Source organism: Crinia signifera, chromosome 1 (genome assembly GCF_055691185.1).
Source record: "Crinia signifera chromosome 1, ASM5569118v1, whole genome shotgun sequence".
Taxonomy (NCBI): Eukaryota; Metazoa; Chordata; class Amphibia; order Anura; family Myobatrachidae; genus Crinia; species Crinia signifera.
In genome coordinates this window covers 351,927,952-351,945,812 of record NC_139217.1, presented here as the reverse complement: position 1 = coordinate 351,945,812, position 17,861 = coordinate 351,927,952, and the positions used below count along the sequence as shown (strand labels likewise).

General features: G+C 44.6%; 1 protein-coding gene across 4 annotated transcripts in view; it reads left to right on the top strand.

Annotated features, from left to right (window-relative positions):
- PRR14L (proline rich 14 like) overlaps positions 1–16,162 on the top strand; it is a 35,971-nt gene extending 19,809 nt beyond the window's left edge. For all 4 annotated transcript variants that reach the window (XM_083147864.1, XM_083147871.1, XM_083147885.1 and 1 more), the window contains exon 9: positions 14,798–16,162. In XM_083147864.1, coding sequence (XP_083003990.1) covers positions 14,798–15,089 — 292 coding nt within the window. In that variant the 3' untranslated portion in view covers positions 15,090–16,162. The remainder of the gene's footprint in view (positions 1–14,797) is intronic.
- The last annotated feature ends 1,699 nt before the right edge of the window (positions 16,163–17,861 follow it).

The window sequence follows — 17,861 nt, the reverse complement described above, 5'->3', positions numbered from 1 at the left end:
CTTCTCCCTTCTGCATCCCAGACTCCTCAGTTCGTGTTAGGTGCCCACTGGAGTGGGTGCTATTCTAAAGGGCTGCTGGCGCAGCCGAAGGATTAGAGTTAGCCAGGAGTTTTTTATTTTATTAACTTTTACACTAGCTAGGTAGGCACAGTGTGAGGATTCTCACTGAATCCTCACACTGACAGCGCAGCAGGAGCTGACAGAAGCGCGTCCTGTCAGCTCACTGTGCACGGGGGAGACACTGTCTGGTCTCCCTGTGCAGCGCTTACAGCTTCTATTAAGAATCTGCCTGGGCTCCGGAGCGCCCTGAAACCGGCTTCACGCTAGGTGGGGATCATGGGGGACAGGCGCTCCGTGATGGCGGCGGCCATTTTCTGTGGAGCTTACACACTGAGCTCCTATATGAGATGACAGCAGTGTGTTACAGGCATGTTCCAAGTGGTCCCCAGCAGAGGGGGAGACACTGAAACTTGGAGATCCTGCAGTGGGAGCGGCTGTCTGGGGGTGGTTGGCGCCAAAAGCCACGGTCCCCGCAGCAGCAGGGACTTGGTCTCTTCCCTTACTCTGTTTTGGCGCCATTCGGAACGCTTGCAGCGGAGCTGAGCTGGCTGACAGATCCTGACAGAGTGATTGGATTTCCTGGGCATCGTTTTTCCCCACTGTGAAAGCTTCAGACAGATAAGTGACTGAGTACTTGGCTCTGTATAAAACGCCTGTACATTTTGCGCTGTGACGGTGTTATTTTTACATCATGTCTGAGCAACAGTCTGAGGCTTTGGGGGAGGGAGCCCTTAATGCATTGAGCGCTTGCAATGTTTGTACACTGAATTTTGTCCCTGAGCAGATGGCCAAGGGGGGCTTGTGTATTACTTGCGCTGCTGTGAGACCCATGGGGAGTGAACCCCAGAGGGTAGAGCAATCGGAACCTGCGTGGGCCAGTGCCCTGGGCAGGTCTGTTAATGCCTTAGTGCAATTGCTGGACAGGCAGAGTGATGTGTTGGTAGCTTACCCGAGACCTATGTCATCATCTCAGCAGTCCTCTGGCTCCTTGCCTCTGACCCAGGCAGATCCTAGTTTCTTACAGGTCATGCAGGATACTGCTAAGGGGATCAGCAGGTTTAATGATTTGTTAGACAAATTTGATGGTGATACTGTGGGGACCCCTAAAAGGTCTTATTCAGTGCCATTGCTTGTTGCTGAAGAGGAGGGAGAATTATACAGACATCCCCTGGGATCAGGGTGATGATTCTTAGAATTCCTCGGCCTCAGGGGTGGAGGATTTGATTACTGCTGTTAAACAGACTTTGAATTTGTCTGTGGAGGATAAAACTCCTGCAAAAGGTGTTTTTAAAAGGCAGCGTAAGGAAACTGTTACTTCCCTGCGGATGAAGGTTTACAGGATTTATTGGAAGGGGCTTGGAAAACGCCCGATAAAAGGCTGCAGATGCCTAAGAGATTTTTAAGTCTATACCCCATGCAGACCTCTGGGAAAAAGTTCCGGTGGTAGATGCTTCTGTGGCACGGCTTTCTAAAGCCACGGTGCTACATGTCCAGGGGGGGGGGCAGCCTTTAAGGACCCCGTAGACAAGAAGCTGGAAGGTAACCTCAAGGCAATATTTGAGGGGGTAGGCTTCACTTTACGCCCTCTTATAGCATCAGCCTGGGTCTCTAAGGCCATGATTGTGTGGGCCAATGACTTATGTACAATTTTGCATGCTGATCCAGGTGTGTTACTGCTTGATGAGAAGCTAAAGGCAGCTGCAGAGTATGTGCATGAGGCTGAAGAGGAAGCTCTCAAAATGGCTTCCAGAGTATCCACGGTATCCGTCAATGCCAGGAGAGTGCTTTGGCTTAAAGCCTGGGAGGCGGATAACGAATCAAAAAAGGCCTGAGCGGCATTAGCTTTTAGTGTTCATTCTAACACCCGCCAACTTCGAAAACCCATGCCGTTCCTCTTCCCTGCCTGGGGTGTCACTGTCTGCTGTAGTGCTTCTAGCACAGTGTGGTCTGTATATCAGCACTGATATGCAAACCAGACCTGTAATAGAAACACCACAGCAGACAGCGACACTCCAGGCAGGGAAGAGGAACTGCATGGGTATTCAAAGTTGGCGGGTGCTAGAATGAACACTAGCTTTTAAAGGAAAGCTGTTTGGTTCAGAGCTGGAAGAGATTATTAAGCAGGCCACGGGAGGCAAAAGTACTTTCCTGCCGGCTCCTGCAGCTAAGCAGGCCTCAAGGTTTTATGCTTTTAGGCCATCCTTTCGGCCCTCCCCTAGAGAGGGTGCGTCCTTTCGAGGACAGTCTTTTAGGGGAAAGTTTCAGTCCTCCAGGGGCAAGGCCCCAAAGTCAAAGTTCGGTTCCTTTCATAAGAAACCGAGCACCAAAGGAGAGGACAAGCCCTCCGCATGACTACCTGGGGAATATCCCAGCGGTGGTCATGGTGGGGGGGGGCGTCTGAGATGGTTCAGGGACGCGTGGGCATTGTTGGGCCGGGATTCCTGGGTGCTAGACATTGTATCCCAGGGTTACAGAATTCCCTTCAAAGGTCTTCCCCTGAGAAGATTCATTCCTACACCACTGCCAAAGGAGTCTCGGCTCCGTGTTGCTCTTTTGGGGGCGGCTCAATCTCTCTTAGAGAAAGGTGTGTTTATCCCGGTCCCTCGAGCGGAGTGGAAGAAAGGCTTTTATTCCACTCTGTTTTTGGTGCCCAAGCCAGACGGGTTTTTCAGACCAATCTTAAACCTAAAGTCCTTGAATCTCCATCTGTGGGTAGACCATTTCAAGATGGAATCTCTACGGTCTGTGCTGCTAAGCCTGGACCAGGGAGAATTTTTGGCGTCCATGGATGTCCAGGACGCATATCTTCATGTGCCTATCCATCCGGAACATCAGGCTCTCTTGAGGTTTGTGATAGGAGACCTGCATTTGCAATTTCAGGCGTTGCCCTTTGGTCTGGCCACAGCGCCAAGGGTATTCACCAAAATAATGTCAGAAATGACGGCGGTCCTCAGACTGAGGGGAATCACTGATTCTGTATTTGGACTCACCTGCTGTTCAAAGCAGAGTCGGCGGAAAGGTTGCAGAGTCACTTGGCAGAAGCCATCAGGTTTTTGCAGGCTCACGGTTGGCTTTTAAATTTACTAAAGTCTCAGTTGGTGCCGTTTATATAGACTCCAGTTCCTGGGAGTTGTCCTGGATACCCATCTACATCGGGTATTCCTACCAGAGACAAAGGCCAGGGACCTGGCCTCCTTTGTTCGGGAGATCCTGGGGTCTCAGAGCCCATCGGTTTGGAGGTGTCTCAAACTGTTGGGGAAAATGGTGGCGACTTTCGAGACGCTACAGTTCGCCAGGTTCCACTCTTGAGTGTTCCAGTGGAACATCCTGACATCTTGGTCAGGGAACACTCAGACCATGAAGTCAGAGCACATAGTGTTGTCTCCAGAAACACGGTCTTCCCTGCATTGGTGAATGGAGGTGGATTCCCTTCAGTGGGGTCGGTCTCTGCAGTCCTGGGACTGGCTGATAGTCACTACCGACGCCAGTCTCAGAGGCTGGGGGGCAGTGGTTTTGGACCTGCGCCTCCAGGGCTTATGGACCTCTGAGGAGTCTGCCTTGCCGATCAATATCCTCGAACTGCGGGCTGTGTGGAAAGTGATATCTCTGGCAGGAGAAAGATTGCAGGGTCTTCCTTTAAGGATTCAGAACGACAACGCCACGGCTGTGGCGTACCTGAATCATCAGGGAGGCACACGCAGCAAGCTGGCCATGTGGGAGGTTTCCCGGATCTTCTTGTGGGCGGAACAGAATGTTCCAGGGTTGTCAGCGATATTCATCCCGGGGGTGGAGAATATCGAGGCCGATTTCCTGAGCAGGGAAGAGCTGCTAGAAGGGAAATGGAGCCTGAACCCACAGTTGTTTCATCAGATTACACTGAAGTGGGGAACTCCGGAGGTGGACCTGATGGCATCGAGGTTCAATCATCAGGTGCCCAGGTTTTATGCCAGGACAAGAGATCCACGCGCTGAAGCAGTGGATGCAATGACTATTCCCTGGGAGGGGAATCTGCTTTATGCCTTTCCGCCGTTTCCAATGCTGGCGAGAGTATTGAAAAGAATCCAGTCCCAAGGAATTCTGATGATTCTAGTAGCCCCGGATTGGCCAAGGAGGTCCTGGTACTCGAGGCTTCAGAGATTGTCTGTGGACTCGTGGCGTCTACCTCTGAGGTCAGATCTGTTAAACCAAGGGCCGTTCTTACACATGGATTCAGCTCGGCTAAATTTGACGGCTTGGCTATTGAAACCGCCATCTTGAAGAACAAGGGTTTCTCGGAGGCTGTGGTTAACACCATGATGAAAGCTAGGAAGTCAGTGTCTTCAGCTAACTATTTATAGGGTCTGGAAGACCTATATTAGGTGGTGTTCAAGGCAGAAGTCGCATACATCGCGGTTTCGACTTTCAAAATTGTTGGAGTTTTTTGCAGGATGGTTTTTTCGTCTGGGTTAAGCCTTCAATCACTCAAGGTACAGATATCGGCCTTGTCGATTTATTTCCAGAAAAGGATAGCTTTGCTACCAGAGGTACAAACTTTCCTGCAAGGGGTTTCATGATTGAAACCTCCCTACAACCAGTGGCTCCTTGGGATTTATCGCTGGTACTGGAGTGTCTTCAAAAGGCACCCTTTGAGCCGTTGAGGTCGGCTGACCTTAAGTTCCTTACATGGAAGCTTGTATTTTTGTTGGCAGTTGTGTCAGCAAAGAGAGTATCAGAGTTGGGAGCGTTGTCATGCTAGTCTCCTTTTCTTATTTTTCATGATGACAGGGCTGTTCTTCGAACAGTACCCCAATTTTTGCCAAAAGTAGTCTCTGCTTTTCATCTGAATCAATAGATAGTTCTGCCTGTGTTTCAACCCCCAGAGGGTTCAAGAAAAAGGGACAAATTGAGGAATTTGGACGTTGTGCGCGCCTTGTGCATTTATGTGGACAGGGTGAAGGGTGTCAGGAAGACTGACACTTTGCTAGTCTTGTATAATGTGCACAAGATTGGTTGGCCTGCCTCTAAGCAGACCATTGCTAGGTGGTTGCGTTCTGTCATTGCCTTTGCATATACTAAGGTTGGTAGGCCTGTGCCGGCCAGGATTAATGCGCAAACACCAGGTCGGTCGCCACCTCTTGGGCGGTTCGACATGGGGCCACAGCTGAGCAGGTTTGCAGGGCCGCCACTTGGTCATCTGTTCACACTTTTGCCAAATTCTATAGGTTCCATGAGTTCGCGTCGGAGGACGCATCATTCGGGTGAGCAGTGATGAGAGCTGCAGACCTGAGCGTACCCACCCAAAGGACCGGCTCTGGAACGTCCCAATGTTGAGCTGTGTCACCAGGACCATTGAAAGAGAAAAAGGGATTTTTGTAAGAACTTACCGTTTGAATCCCTTTCTCTGATATGGTCCTGGTGACACAGCGATCCCTCCCTTACGCTCAGTAAGTATGCCGATGTTCATGTTATATATGGTTGAAAAGTTATTTTTGAAATTGTGCATATAATATGTGCAGGCGTTTGTACGGAGTTAATGTATTCCAGTGGCTTTGAAAGATTGAACTGAGGAGTCTGGGATGCAGAAGGGAGGAGCCTACCCTCCAAAAGCTTTAGGATAGGTGCCTGGCTCCTGCGGACCCTCCTACATCCCAATGTTAAGCTGTATCACCAGGACCATATTAGAGAAAGTTATTCGAACGGTAAGTTCTTACAAAAATCCCCTTTTCTGTGTTTTTTTTTTTCACAGCAACACTTATTTTTTTTAAATTATTATAGCACAACAATGTGTTTTCCCTCCAAGAGTTTTTTTAAGCTAGTAGCATCATTGTTGCTATGGCAACCATCTTGCTTTAGGCTTGCTTCAGTTCTAGAAAGACTTTGAACACACCAGAATTCAAAGTAAATTTTCTAATGTTAATAATACTTAAACATGGAGGTTAGAGTTCTGGCATTCCTTTTTTTTTTTTTTTAATTGAGTCTTTATTTATATGATTTTCATATTAAAACAAACAACATAGAAAAACATACACTTTAAAACATATACAATCCCAGTACACAAACATAAGACATTAGACATATACACTTGTTTATCACATGATCATAAATTCTCACGATCTTAGACACAGATCATGAAAAGCATATCACCCGCTTCCAATTAAATAACAAGCCTAGATATCCCAGATATACCTTTCACCCTCCACACCCCTTTTCTTCATAACCTTTTCTATTACACTGGATTAGGCCCATAGTGTTCCTCTTTCGAATCTAGAGAGGAAACATCCTTTTCCTACCTTATCTATCCCTTGCTGTGACTCTTTAAACTCTACTTTCTCGTGTCATTATCTTAATTTGTTTATTAAACCATTTCTGATACAACCGTGCATTTTGTGTTCGTTATTTTCCTATCCAATAAATCATTTGTGTGTTTTTTTTTTTTTTTTTTTTTTTTTTTTTAAAGTGAGTGCCTATCTATCATATTATCTTCTATATATATATTATCAATAGTTGTGAACCACTTTAAAATATTTAGAGTTGTGCCATATGTCCCAAATTTTATGGAATTTCTGTATTACTTTACGTGAAGCGAATATAAACCTCTCGTGATCAAACGTGTAATTAACCAAGTTAATCCACTCCTCCATATTCGGGCTCTCCCGTGCCATCCAGTGTCTCGATATCACTACTTTAGCTAGTGACGTCAGATTATGTGCAAGTTGTACTTTATCCCTTATTTGAGGGCCCACTTTCCATATGCCCAATAATATGTTTCTTTCATTCAGTATGTCCCCTGGAATGCCCAACTGGATCAGTACATCCTTAACTCCATCCCAGAACCTGCTAACCTTCTGGCAGCTCCATAGGAGATGCCAGAATGTTGCCCTTATTTCCCCGCATTTGGGGCAACTGTCTGAACTCCGGCATTTAAAGTTTTTTAATCTAACCGGGGACATGTAAGTCCTGTATAGAATGTTAACTTGTATCTGCTGCACGCGCATCGAATTTGTAGCCAGCGATGGAGCTTTCAGTGCCATCAACCAACTTAGCTCATCTAGATTTAAGATGTCTCTTTGCCATCTTTCTTTAACTGATCCTATTATCTCCCCTTGCTTATATGAATGCAAGTATTTATAAATTTTTGAGAGTCTCTTCTTACTTCCCAATTGCATCAAATATTTTTTCCCTGGCGAATCCTCCAGTACCATGGCTCTATTGTTGCTATACTTCTTAAGTGCGCTTGTTAGTTGGAAAAGATTGAAAACCCTATTATTGGGGATGCTAAATTCTAACTGTAGTTGGAGGGTTGTTTTTAACTCATCCCCTTGGAACACCTGTCCAAGGGTTGTTATCCCATATCTTTTCCAAATACCCTTTCCCTGTGATTCCTCCAGGGCCCTAATTGTGTTTATGGACAAGATTGCGGTGTCTGGGTCTATGCCAGTGTATCCCATTAGCTTGTTTGCCCACCTCCAGACTCTGATGGCCTGGCTTACTAGGGGGGGAAGGTTTCTGTGTGACTCCCTCACCATCAACCTTTGAAATGGAGTTATGCCAGGGTCTGTTAATTCTATGAGATTCTTCATTTCTAACAACTCTTCATCACCCCGCATCCAAGTGCTGATATGTAGCAGTTGTGTTGCGATATAGTATAACTTGAGATCAGGGAGGGCTAAGCCTCCCTTATCTCTATCTCGACTGAGTGTTTCTATCCCGATCCTTGGCTTTTTATTTCGCCACACAAAAGAGCTTATCAGGCCATTGATTTTTTTAAACACCTCTTCTTTCAAGTATACCGGGGAGTTTTGAATTACATATAAGAATTTAGGCAATATAGCCATTTTAATAAGATTGATCCGCCCTATTTGTACTATTGGTAAACTACCCCAACACCGCAATTTTGTCCTCACCTCCTCATACAGGGGGTCTATGTTGTCATATACATAGCTCTCGGCAGAGTTCGTCAGAACTATCCCCAAATAACGAAATTTATCTACTCTCTTCAGCGGTACGTCTCTAGGTATATGCAAGATGCCCCGCCCCCCCAGTTGTAGTATATTTGATTTGGCCCAGTTTATTAATAATCCCGAGTACTCGCCATATGTTTGTATTAACTCTATCACTATCGGGAGATATTTCTGCGGCTGCTCCATACCCACCAATAGATCATCCGCATATAGGGATATCATGCAGTTCTCAATCCCGACCCTTAGCGCCGTTCTTAGCATACACGCCAGGGGTTCCACCGCGACCGCAAATAATAGCGGAGACAGCGGACATCCCTGACGTGTACCCCTAGACAGAGAGAAGGGAGTGGAAAGCTGACCATTAATCAGTATTCGAGCTGTAGGGTTTTGATATAGTAAGGAAGCGAGTTTAATAAAGCCCTCACCCACTCCGAACGCTCTTAATACAGCCCATAGAAACCTCCATTCCACGGAGTCAAAAGCTTTGTTGGTATCAAATGACGCAATAATTGACTCCGTGGAACGCCATCTCACATGTTGTATATATGCAAAGACCCTCCGCAAATTTATCATGGTAGATTTGTTCGCCATGAATCCAGTTTGATCTCTATGTATTATCTGGTCCAGTACCTTATTTAGACGGTTAGCGAGGATCTTTGCATAAATTTTTGCGTCGGCTGTTATGAGTGAGATAGGTCTATAAGAATCTATCTGTAACGGATCCTTCCCATTCTTTAGTAGCATTATTATTGATGCCTCCATCATAGATGGGGGTGTCCCCCTCTCCTCTCTCATCCCCAGGAACAATTTATACAGATAAGGGGCTATCTCGCTAGAGAATTTTTGATAAAATTCTGCAGGGAATCCATCTAAACCGGGTGCCTTGCCCGCTTTTAAAGATTTAATAGCCTCCGTTATTTCCTCTAGCTCGATCGGGCCGTCTAAGAAGGCTCTGGATTGGTCATTAAGGCGGGGTAGTTCTATTTTATTCAAAAAATTTTGTATCTCTACATCATCATAAACAAGTTTGGATTTATATAGTTCATTAAAATAATTCATAAATTCCGCTCCTATTTTTCCGGGATCTAGGGATATTTCACCAGATTCTAGCCTTATCCGAGGAATATTATTTGGTGGTTTTTCTTGTTTGATTAAATACGACATCAATTTACCTGCCCGGTCTGATTCAAAATACCATTTATATGAACCATACTTCATCCTACGACAGGTTATGTCTTTCAGGTACTCCACCCACTCCTTTTCTGCATTTGCCCATCTCTCTTTGGTATCATCTGTAGGTTGTCTAAGGTATTGGGTTTCTAGATCTAATACTTTATCCTCCAATTCCTCCCGGCGTTGCCTGTGTTCTTTCTTTAAAAATGCAATTTTCTTAATAAATATACCCCTCAGATATGCTTTGCCAGCGTCCCACACTATACCCCAACTTGCTGTTTCCGCGTTAGACTCAAAGAAATCACACACCACTTTTCCCACTTCCTCCTGAGTGCCCATCTGTTCCACCCAATATGGTTGTAATTTCCAGGGTATAAGCCCTGTCGAGATCTTCAAATCCAGATGGGCAATCAGGGGGGAGTGGTCCGAGATCCCTCTGGCATTATATTCAATATGAGTGACTTTATGCAGAAAATTTTCGGAGACCAAGATCATATCTAATCTAGAAAATGTGCTGTGGGATAGCGAATGGCATGAATATTGCTGGCGCTTTGGGTATCTTAGCCGCCATGGGTCTGCCCACCCTATTTCAGTAACAAATTCGGCAAAACGATTTCTCGATCCCACATCATATTTCACATCTTTATGCCATCTATCCAACCGTGGACATAGCACATTGTTGAAGTCCCCCGTACATATCACCGGGTTATCAGGAAAGGAGGAAACAAATTCTACTGCGGCCTTCAGGACCTCAAGCGAAAAGGGGGGGGGGATGTACACTGCTAATAGACAGACACGTGTTCTTTCTAAACTGCAGTTTAAGAACACGTATCTACCTCCCGGGTCGATTTTACATGCATGCAATTCAAACATCAGGGATTTTCTAATCATGACCGAAACCCCCCTAGAGCTTGCTGTAAAGAAAGAGTGGAAGGAGTGTGATATCCAAGGGCGTTTTAAAGCAGGGGCTCTTTCTTTACACATATGTGTCTCCTGGAGACAAATCACCTCTGCATTATATTTTTTGCACTGTTTAAACACTAGTGCCCTTTTGCACTTATCATTCAGGCCCCTAATGTTCCATGTCATGATCTTAACCATTGGAAACTTCCTTCCACCAATTCCAGGCTGGCATATAGGGAGGTTTAGGGTTACTTATTCCCAACATTACTGCATCTTTGATCTTTAATTTCAACAAGTGTATATCAAACATAGACCTAGACATTGACATGACAAAACAAATACCCTCCCTCCCTTCCCACCCTGTATGACCTATACCCCTAGGCATACTTTATCCAAACCCTTTCTAACTAACCCTATCTTATTCCTCTGGCTTTGTTACTATAAAGCCACTGTCAGGGTCCGCCTTTACCCTCCCTGTGCCGGATTAAATCAACAAAAACTTGTCGTGAATTTTACCCATCCCCCTCCCCCCCGCACATCCCACCACTCCTAATGTAAGACTACTACAATTAATCAACCGGTTCAATTTTACTTTAAAGCTACAAGACATTCATGCAAAGTCGTTAATCTCCAGCTATCATATCTGTTTTTTGCCCTGATGGTTTTGGTCGAGCCAGTGTGCAGCCTCACTGGGTGTTTGGAAGAACTGAGTCCTGCCGTCGACCACCACCCTCAGCTTAGCCGGAAAGATCATTGTATAAGGCAAACCAATTTCCCTGAGTCTTGCTTTCACTTCACGAAACCTGGCTCGGTCTTTCTGGACCTCCATCGCGAAGTCTGGATATACTGACACACATTTTCCATTAAATGAGAGATCTTTTTTTTCTCTTGCCAGTCTTAAAATAGTGTCTCTGTCTTTAAAGTGCAGCAGCTTCGCAATGAGGGTACGCGGGGGGCCTCCAGGGATTGGGGGTCGCCCGGGGATGCGATGCGCCCTTTCCACTGCGAACTGTCCCGTAAGTGACTTATTACCCAGGGCTTGTATCACCCACTCTTCAATAAATTTTTCTGGTGTGTTTCCTTCTGCTCCTTCGTCAAAACCAATGAAACGCAGGTTATTACGCCTGAGCCGCCCCTCAATGTCGACCATTTTGCGCTGCATATCCTGCATTTGGCCTGTCATTTTTTTGACCTGGCTCTGGAGTGGCGCTACTGTATCTTCTACTGCCGATACCCTATTCTCCACTTCGGCCACTCGATCTCTGATTTTACGTACGTCATCTCTCAGCAGCATTAGGTCACTTTGTATTTTGTTGGTTTGTTCCACCATACGCGACTCACTAGAGTTAATGGCCTCTAGCAGTTGTTGTAGGGTGACTTCTTGAGATGGAGGGTTTTTATTCTCCTTCACTGGAGTAGTGTGCGGTGTACTGGCCTGGGAACTGTTACCAGTCTGGTGCCTGGCAAATTTTTCTAATCGTGCTGCAGCTGTATTTTGGCTGGCTTTCCCCATTATTATTAATTCGTAATAACTTACTGTTCAAAAGTTCTGGTTGCACCGCAAATTTTATGACCAGTATGGGCGAGGCCCTTTCTCAGCCAACCTTCATTGCTTGATTCTCAATATACTAGTTCTGATATATATTGATTAATGCAAAAGGGTACAGTTCAAAAATACCTTTGTCGCTGTTGGCAGGTCAATTTCTCCTGGTTTACAGCATGCAGCCTGGGTTCCTGCGGGCTCTATAGGCCACCTTGCAGCCGACCGTCTTCACCAGTATATTTCCCAAAAGATGCTCAACTCCTTTTTTGGGCTCTCACATGGGGCTGGAGCCTGGGATATCGGTGCCACTTATGCCACGCCGCACCTTGCGCCCTCTTTCTCTACAGCGGGGGGCCCGGGCTGCCGCTCTGCTGTGCCTTGCACGCTGTCCTCAGGGCCTCTCTCTCCCCGCGCGTCGCTTGTTGGCGCCGGGTACTCTGTGCTGCAGCTGCGTGTGTTGGCTCCGGGATCTCCGAGACACAGCCTGTGCTCGGGACCTCTCTCTCCCAGCGCGTCACTCGCTGGCGCCGGGAGCTCAGGGATGACGCTAGTGATGACGCGGCTCCTGTATCTCTGTGTGGCAGCGCCTTTCTCTCCCCGCTGATCCAGGTGCTTTCTCACCAGTCTCTTCTGCCGGCGCCCAGCACCGCCGAATCGAGGGACCCACGTGCTGTACTCCTCCACCAGGGTTCACCGCATCCACAGGCTCAGGCTCACGCTTTTTTCTTGGAGTGGTATGTGGATGTGCATGGGAGAGAGCTCCTTAGTTCATGGCACAGGGAGGTTCAGACACACGCTCTCACTCGCGCCCTGCCGTGGCCACGCCCCCTAGTTCTGGCATTCCTAATGAGAATAACCTCAAATGTGTAACGTGAGTTACCTAAAATTTTCATCTTTTTGTTTAATCTTGCCAGATTGTTGGGAAAAAAATCATTTCATATTTTCCTAACATTAGACCATACTTGGTCCAAAGCCTATGAACATTTATTCAATGAAGTAGCATTACCAAATAAATGAATAAAACATTTGTGTAATGCGAGTTCCCATCTTGGTAACTTACGTTACAGTGCATTGATGTCAATATATTTAATGGTGTTAGTTTTATATTCTCTGGACTCTAATTGATCTTAATGTTGTAATGTGGGGTTCCATCTGTCGACTTTTGTTTTGTAGCATCTTAACTTCCAAATAATATCAAGTGAACCTTTTCCCAGTAGTAGCTTGGCATTCTGGAGACTTGCATTCATCTGTAATAGTATCAGATTACCCTGTCCATAACAAAGAAACTGTAGTTCCATACGTGTACACCTTGTTGCAAGTATTTCCTTCAACAGTATAAATGTAAATATCTGGTCAGATGGTCCGAGCTCTCTGTTTAAAATCAGATATATAGCGGACGCTATGAAACCTTTAGTAAAGCGTGGCGAAAAAATGTATTGGAATTTTTTTACCACATCTCATGGAAAGGGAGCCATTCATGGGATTAGTAAAAAGACGTGGGCAAATGTGGAAAAATAGGAAGTACAATGTGCTTCAGACTTTGTTAAAGCTGTTGATGGATGGTCAAAGTTATTTTACTGAACCAAGATGAGATTGCTGACATCAATAACCAACTTGATTTGGAATCCATTACTACAACTGCCAAACCATTAGAGGGAATAAAGCATCAACACTACATAAAAGTGGAAGACCATGACATTCCTGGCTCCTCAAGTTGTCACAAAAATTGCCACACTGCAGAGATCCATAGATAGTAATGGGGCAGATGTATGAAGGGTCGTTATGGAGAAGGGGTATCCGCGCACGTTATGTGCACTGATACTGCTTCTCCCCCATGTATGAAGGAGCCGGGATACGGTAATAGCGCCCCTGTCCATATCGGCACTGCTATCTATGATAGCAGCCCGAATGTATTAACGTCTGCATCGCTGACCGTTCCGCCCGATGCCAGTTTTGGCTTCGACGGCAGCAGGCTGGCGAAGCCCTATCTAAACAGCAGGGACAGCCCTGTCCCTGCTGTTAGCTCTGGGCTGTGCTGGGGATCTCACGACATCCTGCACATGCGCAGACAAGCCGGCCGGGGGACACGGGGGGGGCTAACTCCCCCCTCCGGCGCAGTCAAGCCCCCTCCTACAACCCCCCCCCCGGTGATGAGGCGAAGCAGGAAGTATTATAGCCACGCGATAAGCCCCGCTAGAATACATCTGCCCCAATTTCCCTTACCTGAATGATCTCCTAGACAAAGCGGTGTTTCCAACATTTTGTTTCAGGCACATCAGTAAAAGTATATACTGTAATATTCAGGTTCTCACTTCTAATATGTAATTTGCATACAAAAGTAGCACTGCTGCCTCAAAGGGAAAGTTTCTGTTCTCAGCCATACAAAAATGTTTAACATAAAAAAAAAAAAAAATGATGGTTTGTGGCAGATATACATTGTGTGTTCCTAAACTGGCTCCTTTTTTAATATGATTTATAAAGGGGTCTCCAGATAGATGATGCATTTCAAACAGCAGCTGAATCGTTGATTTATAGAGATCATAAAAACCATGTGGCTGTGTACAGTAGTTCTCCAATGTACGGAGTCTGTTAATGATAACTTGGCTGGATGACCTTTTATAAAGTATTGTAGATTGCGACAGTTCATCAAAACGACCTAATCTAAATATTGGCCAGTGTGCAAGCACAATGTCGCTGACATCAGTGACCTCCATCATCATGTGGTGCATGGCCAAAACTCTCCAAATCTCCATCACTACAGTTGCTCGTCACGGCCTGTGCCTCGCTGCTAACTAGTTTGCCAGGTAGGCACATCCATTTAGTGCGTGCCCAGCTTAACCAGTATAAGAAAACAAAAATGTCATTGTGTAACCGCAACACCAGTCATGCTATCAAGTTACCTGGAAAGCATTTTGGTTTCGGACGACTTTTTACTGTATTGTTAGTATGTACATATTTCATATAATCTGCGTCAGTCTAGCATATGATTTTTATGCATGTAATACAATGGTCAGGTATGGTACAAAGAGAAGCACAGGCCCTAGCAGAGCCCTGATTGGTGGTTGTTAGTGACTCCTCCTCCCTAGCCTTGCTAAGCTACTGTACATACCAACTTGTACTGGCTTCTGTAAGTTGTTTATATTATATTCTCTTTTTTTATCATCTACTGTATGTACAGGAGTCTTGAAACAATATTTGAAGAGCCACAGGAGAAGAATGGAATATTAGTATCTGTTTCCCAGCAAAAAAAGAAACGCATCTTGGAGTTCCAAGACTGTACAGCCCCCAGGAAGAAGAGGGCAAAGGGCAGAGTGAAAGTTATGACTAGCTGCAAGCGGGGGAGGAAAGCTGCCATGCAGGGGCTACAACTGGAAGCACTACTGTCACAGAAACTCATGGACCTGGAAAACTATTTCTTAGAGGAGGAAGCCCTGGAAAGAGGGTCAGCACCTGAGGAGACATTAAGTTAATAAATTGGATTGAGTGTAGCTAATTGTGTACTTTTATAATAAGGAATCTAGATTGGTTTTAGAGAAGATTAGTGGTGGCATTTTTGATCTGTCACTACACAATGTTGCAGAAATCTACACAGAATATTATGGTCTCTGACTGATAATTCAAACCCTTTATATCAGTGTCCAGAGTATGGGACTTGCAGCTTCCTGATGGAACATGTGTTTTTCTGATCCGTGATGGTCACAGCAAACCCATCTAAGCTCTGGAAGTGAAGGAGAGCATCATTGCACTTATTTAGAATGTGTGTTTGTATATACTTTTTAATGTAAAGGAAAACAGATTTTTAGCATATGTAATATGTTTTAATCAGATAAATAAGCTGTTTATTGCTGTGACAGGATTGTGCTTCCTCCTGTGTCCTAAATTGCTTATTTATTGAGCCTTCACTGTGTTTTTAGGCCTCGAGTAATACAAAAAAAGGTAATAATAATATTATGATCCTCCAATACGATCAGGGCCAGTCCAAGCATAGTCCACACAAGTACACCATGTGTCCTGAAATGTTCTTCTCTGCATTGCTATAGTATATGCTGAAACCAACATTGAAGTATCACTGTAGTATTGAAATTCCATATTACAGTTTGCACTTTTAAGGGGACTGTGAGCAAAGCTCTGTTCTACATATGGGGTAGAAAGCTTTCATCTACTTCACTGCTTGTGAATGGAGCTCCCGGGCACACTGTAACGTTTCTCATTACAGGTACAGTTTAGATTCAGGTATAGAGGACGGCTTTGATGCAGTATACACATGCCAGGCTCATATCATTACGTAATGGGTATATATTTAGTTACTGAATTGTTTTTTTCCATCCACACACTGCAGTTCTTTAACTGTGGTTATGATCAGTGTGCTAACTTCACTGGCTGCTTGAGTAAGGGTTATCAACATCTGCTTGGTAGTGATAAAGTAGCGTGTGCTCTTGGCGTGTTCTTTGGACACTGCACTTTCTGTGAATTTGAGATAAGTCTGTTTTTGTTTTTGTCTTTTTAAATTATACAACTTTAATAAATACCAATTGGTCTTAAACGACAGAATAAGATGTGGTGATTTATACAAACTCCTATGAAATAATGGGCCCTTTTTCATGTGTAATGGAAATATGAAATAATGTTCAGCTGACATTTATTAGTATTCATCTTTTTGATTCCGTCTGGGTTTTGTTTATTTTTATTATTTCACCATGCCTTTTTATAGCATTCTGTTTTTTACAGTGTGCACTGAATACAAGTCTATAAAAAAAGAGCAGTGTTTTGCAGTGTCCCTTTTTAAAATCAACAATTATGCCTAGATGTGATAAATGCCTTGGATAAGAAACAACACAATGACGCAAATTCTGAAAGTAAGCTGTTTTAATTACACTAAACTGTGTGTTCTGCATCAGACACTTATCGTAATGTTAACCCAATAGGAATCACATTAAGAAGACTAATACAATTTCTTTCATAGATATGAACAACAGGAATTTGGTAAGTGGGTAAGTTTTTTATTTATTTATCCTTAAATCCGTTTATCTGTAACACTTTCCCCACATTATTGTGTTAAAGTGCCCATACATTGTACAATTGCTGGGTGCGATGAGATGCGAGCTCCCTTCACACATCATCGCACAGCTCAAAGTATGTGCTGCACATACTTTTTGTACAAGATCGCATCTCATCTCATTGCAAAACCTATGCGATGCGATCTAATCCTAATTGTACCATGTATGGACACCATTATTCTCTTTAGCAGAATCATTTTTCGTCTTGCTGACGTTTGTGCAAGCACTTCATGCACCAACAGCTTACACATATTACATTCACAATACCAAAACCCCTCAAAACATCCATACGTGTACCCCATCTGCATCCAATTTGCCACAGATTAATATTAAATCTACTATTATTTATTAAGTTTCTTATATAGCGCATACATATTCCGCAGCGCTTTACAGAGAATATTTGAACAGTCACATCTGTCCCTGCCCCAGTGGAGCTTACAATCTATATTCCCTACCACATGTACATGCGCACACAGACATTCTAGGGTTAATTTTTGTTGGGAGACAATCAGCTTACACATTTGGAATGTGGGAGGAAACCGGAGTACCCGGAGGAAACCCACGCAAGTATGGGGAGAATATACAAACTCTGCACAGTTAGAGCCATGATGGGAATGGAACCCATGACCTCAGTGCTGTGAGGCAGTAATGCTAACCATTACACCATCCATGCTGCCCCATGCCAAAAACGCGCAGTATATAATTTATACACAACCACACATTACATCCGAAACATCTTATTAATTGGTATATGCGTATATCTCTGGCACCCTTAGGTGTTATCCTGCAACTATTAGTACACCTGCAAAGGGGAGGCACCTTGCAAGCTAGCTGTAGCCGCCCATGGATAATATCACTCTAGGTGCGCAGGTTACAGATAAGATACTCAATCACCATATCAATATCCTCAAAACATGACCTGTTTGGAAAAAATTTGAAGGTCAACGTTTAGAACTACTGGACTATATGATTTTGATCATTGCCTGCATTGTTACAGTGTATCATGCCCAGAGAGTCTGTTAAATACAATTCAGCATTTACCACATGCGGAGTTTGTATATTCTCCCTTGTGTGGGCTTACTCTTGGTACTCTGGTTTCCTCCCACAATCCAAAAATATACTGGTAGGTTAATTGGCTTCTAACAAAATTAACGTGTGTGTGTGTGTGTGTGTGTGTGTGCGCGT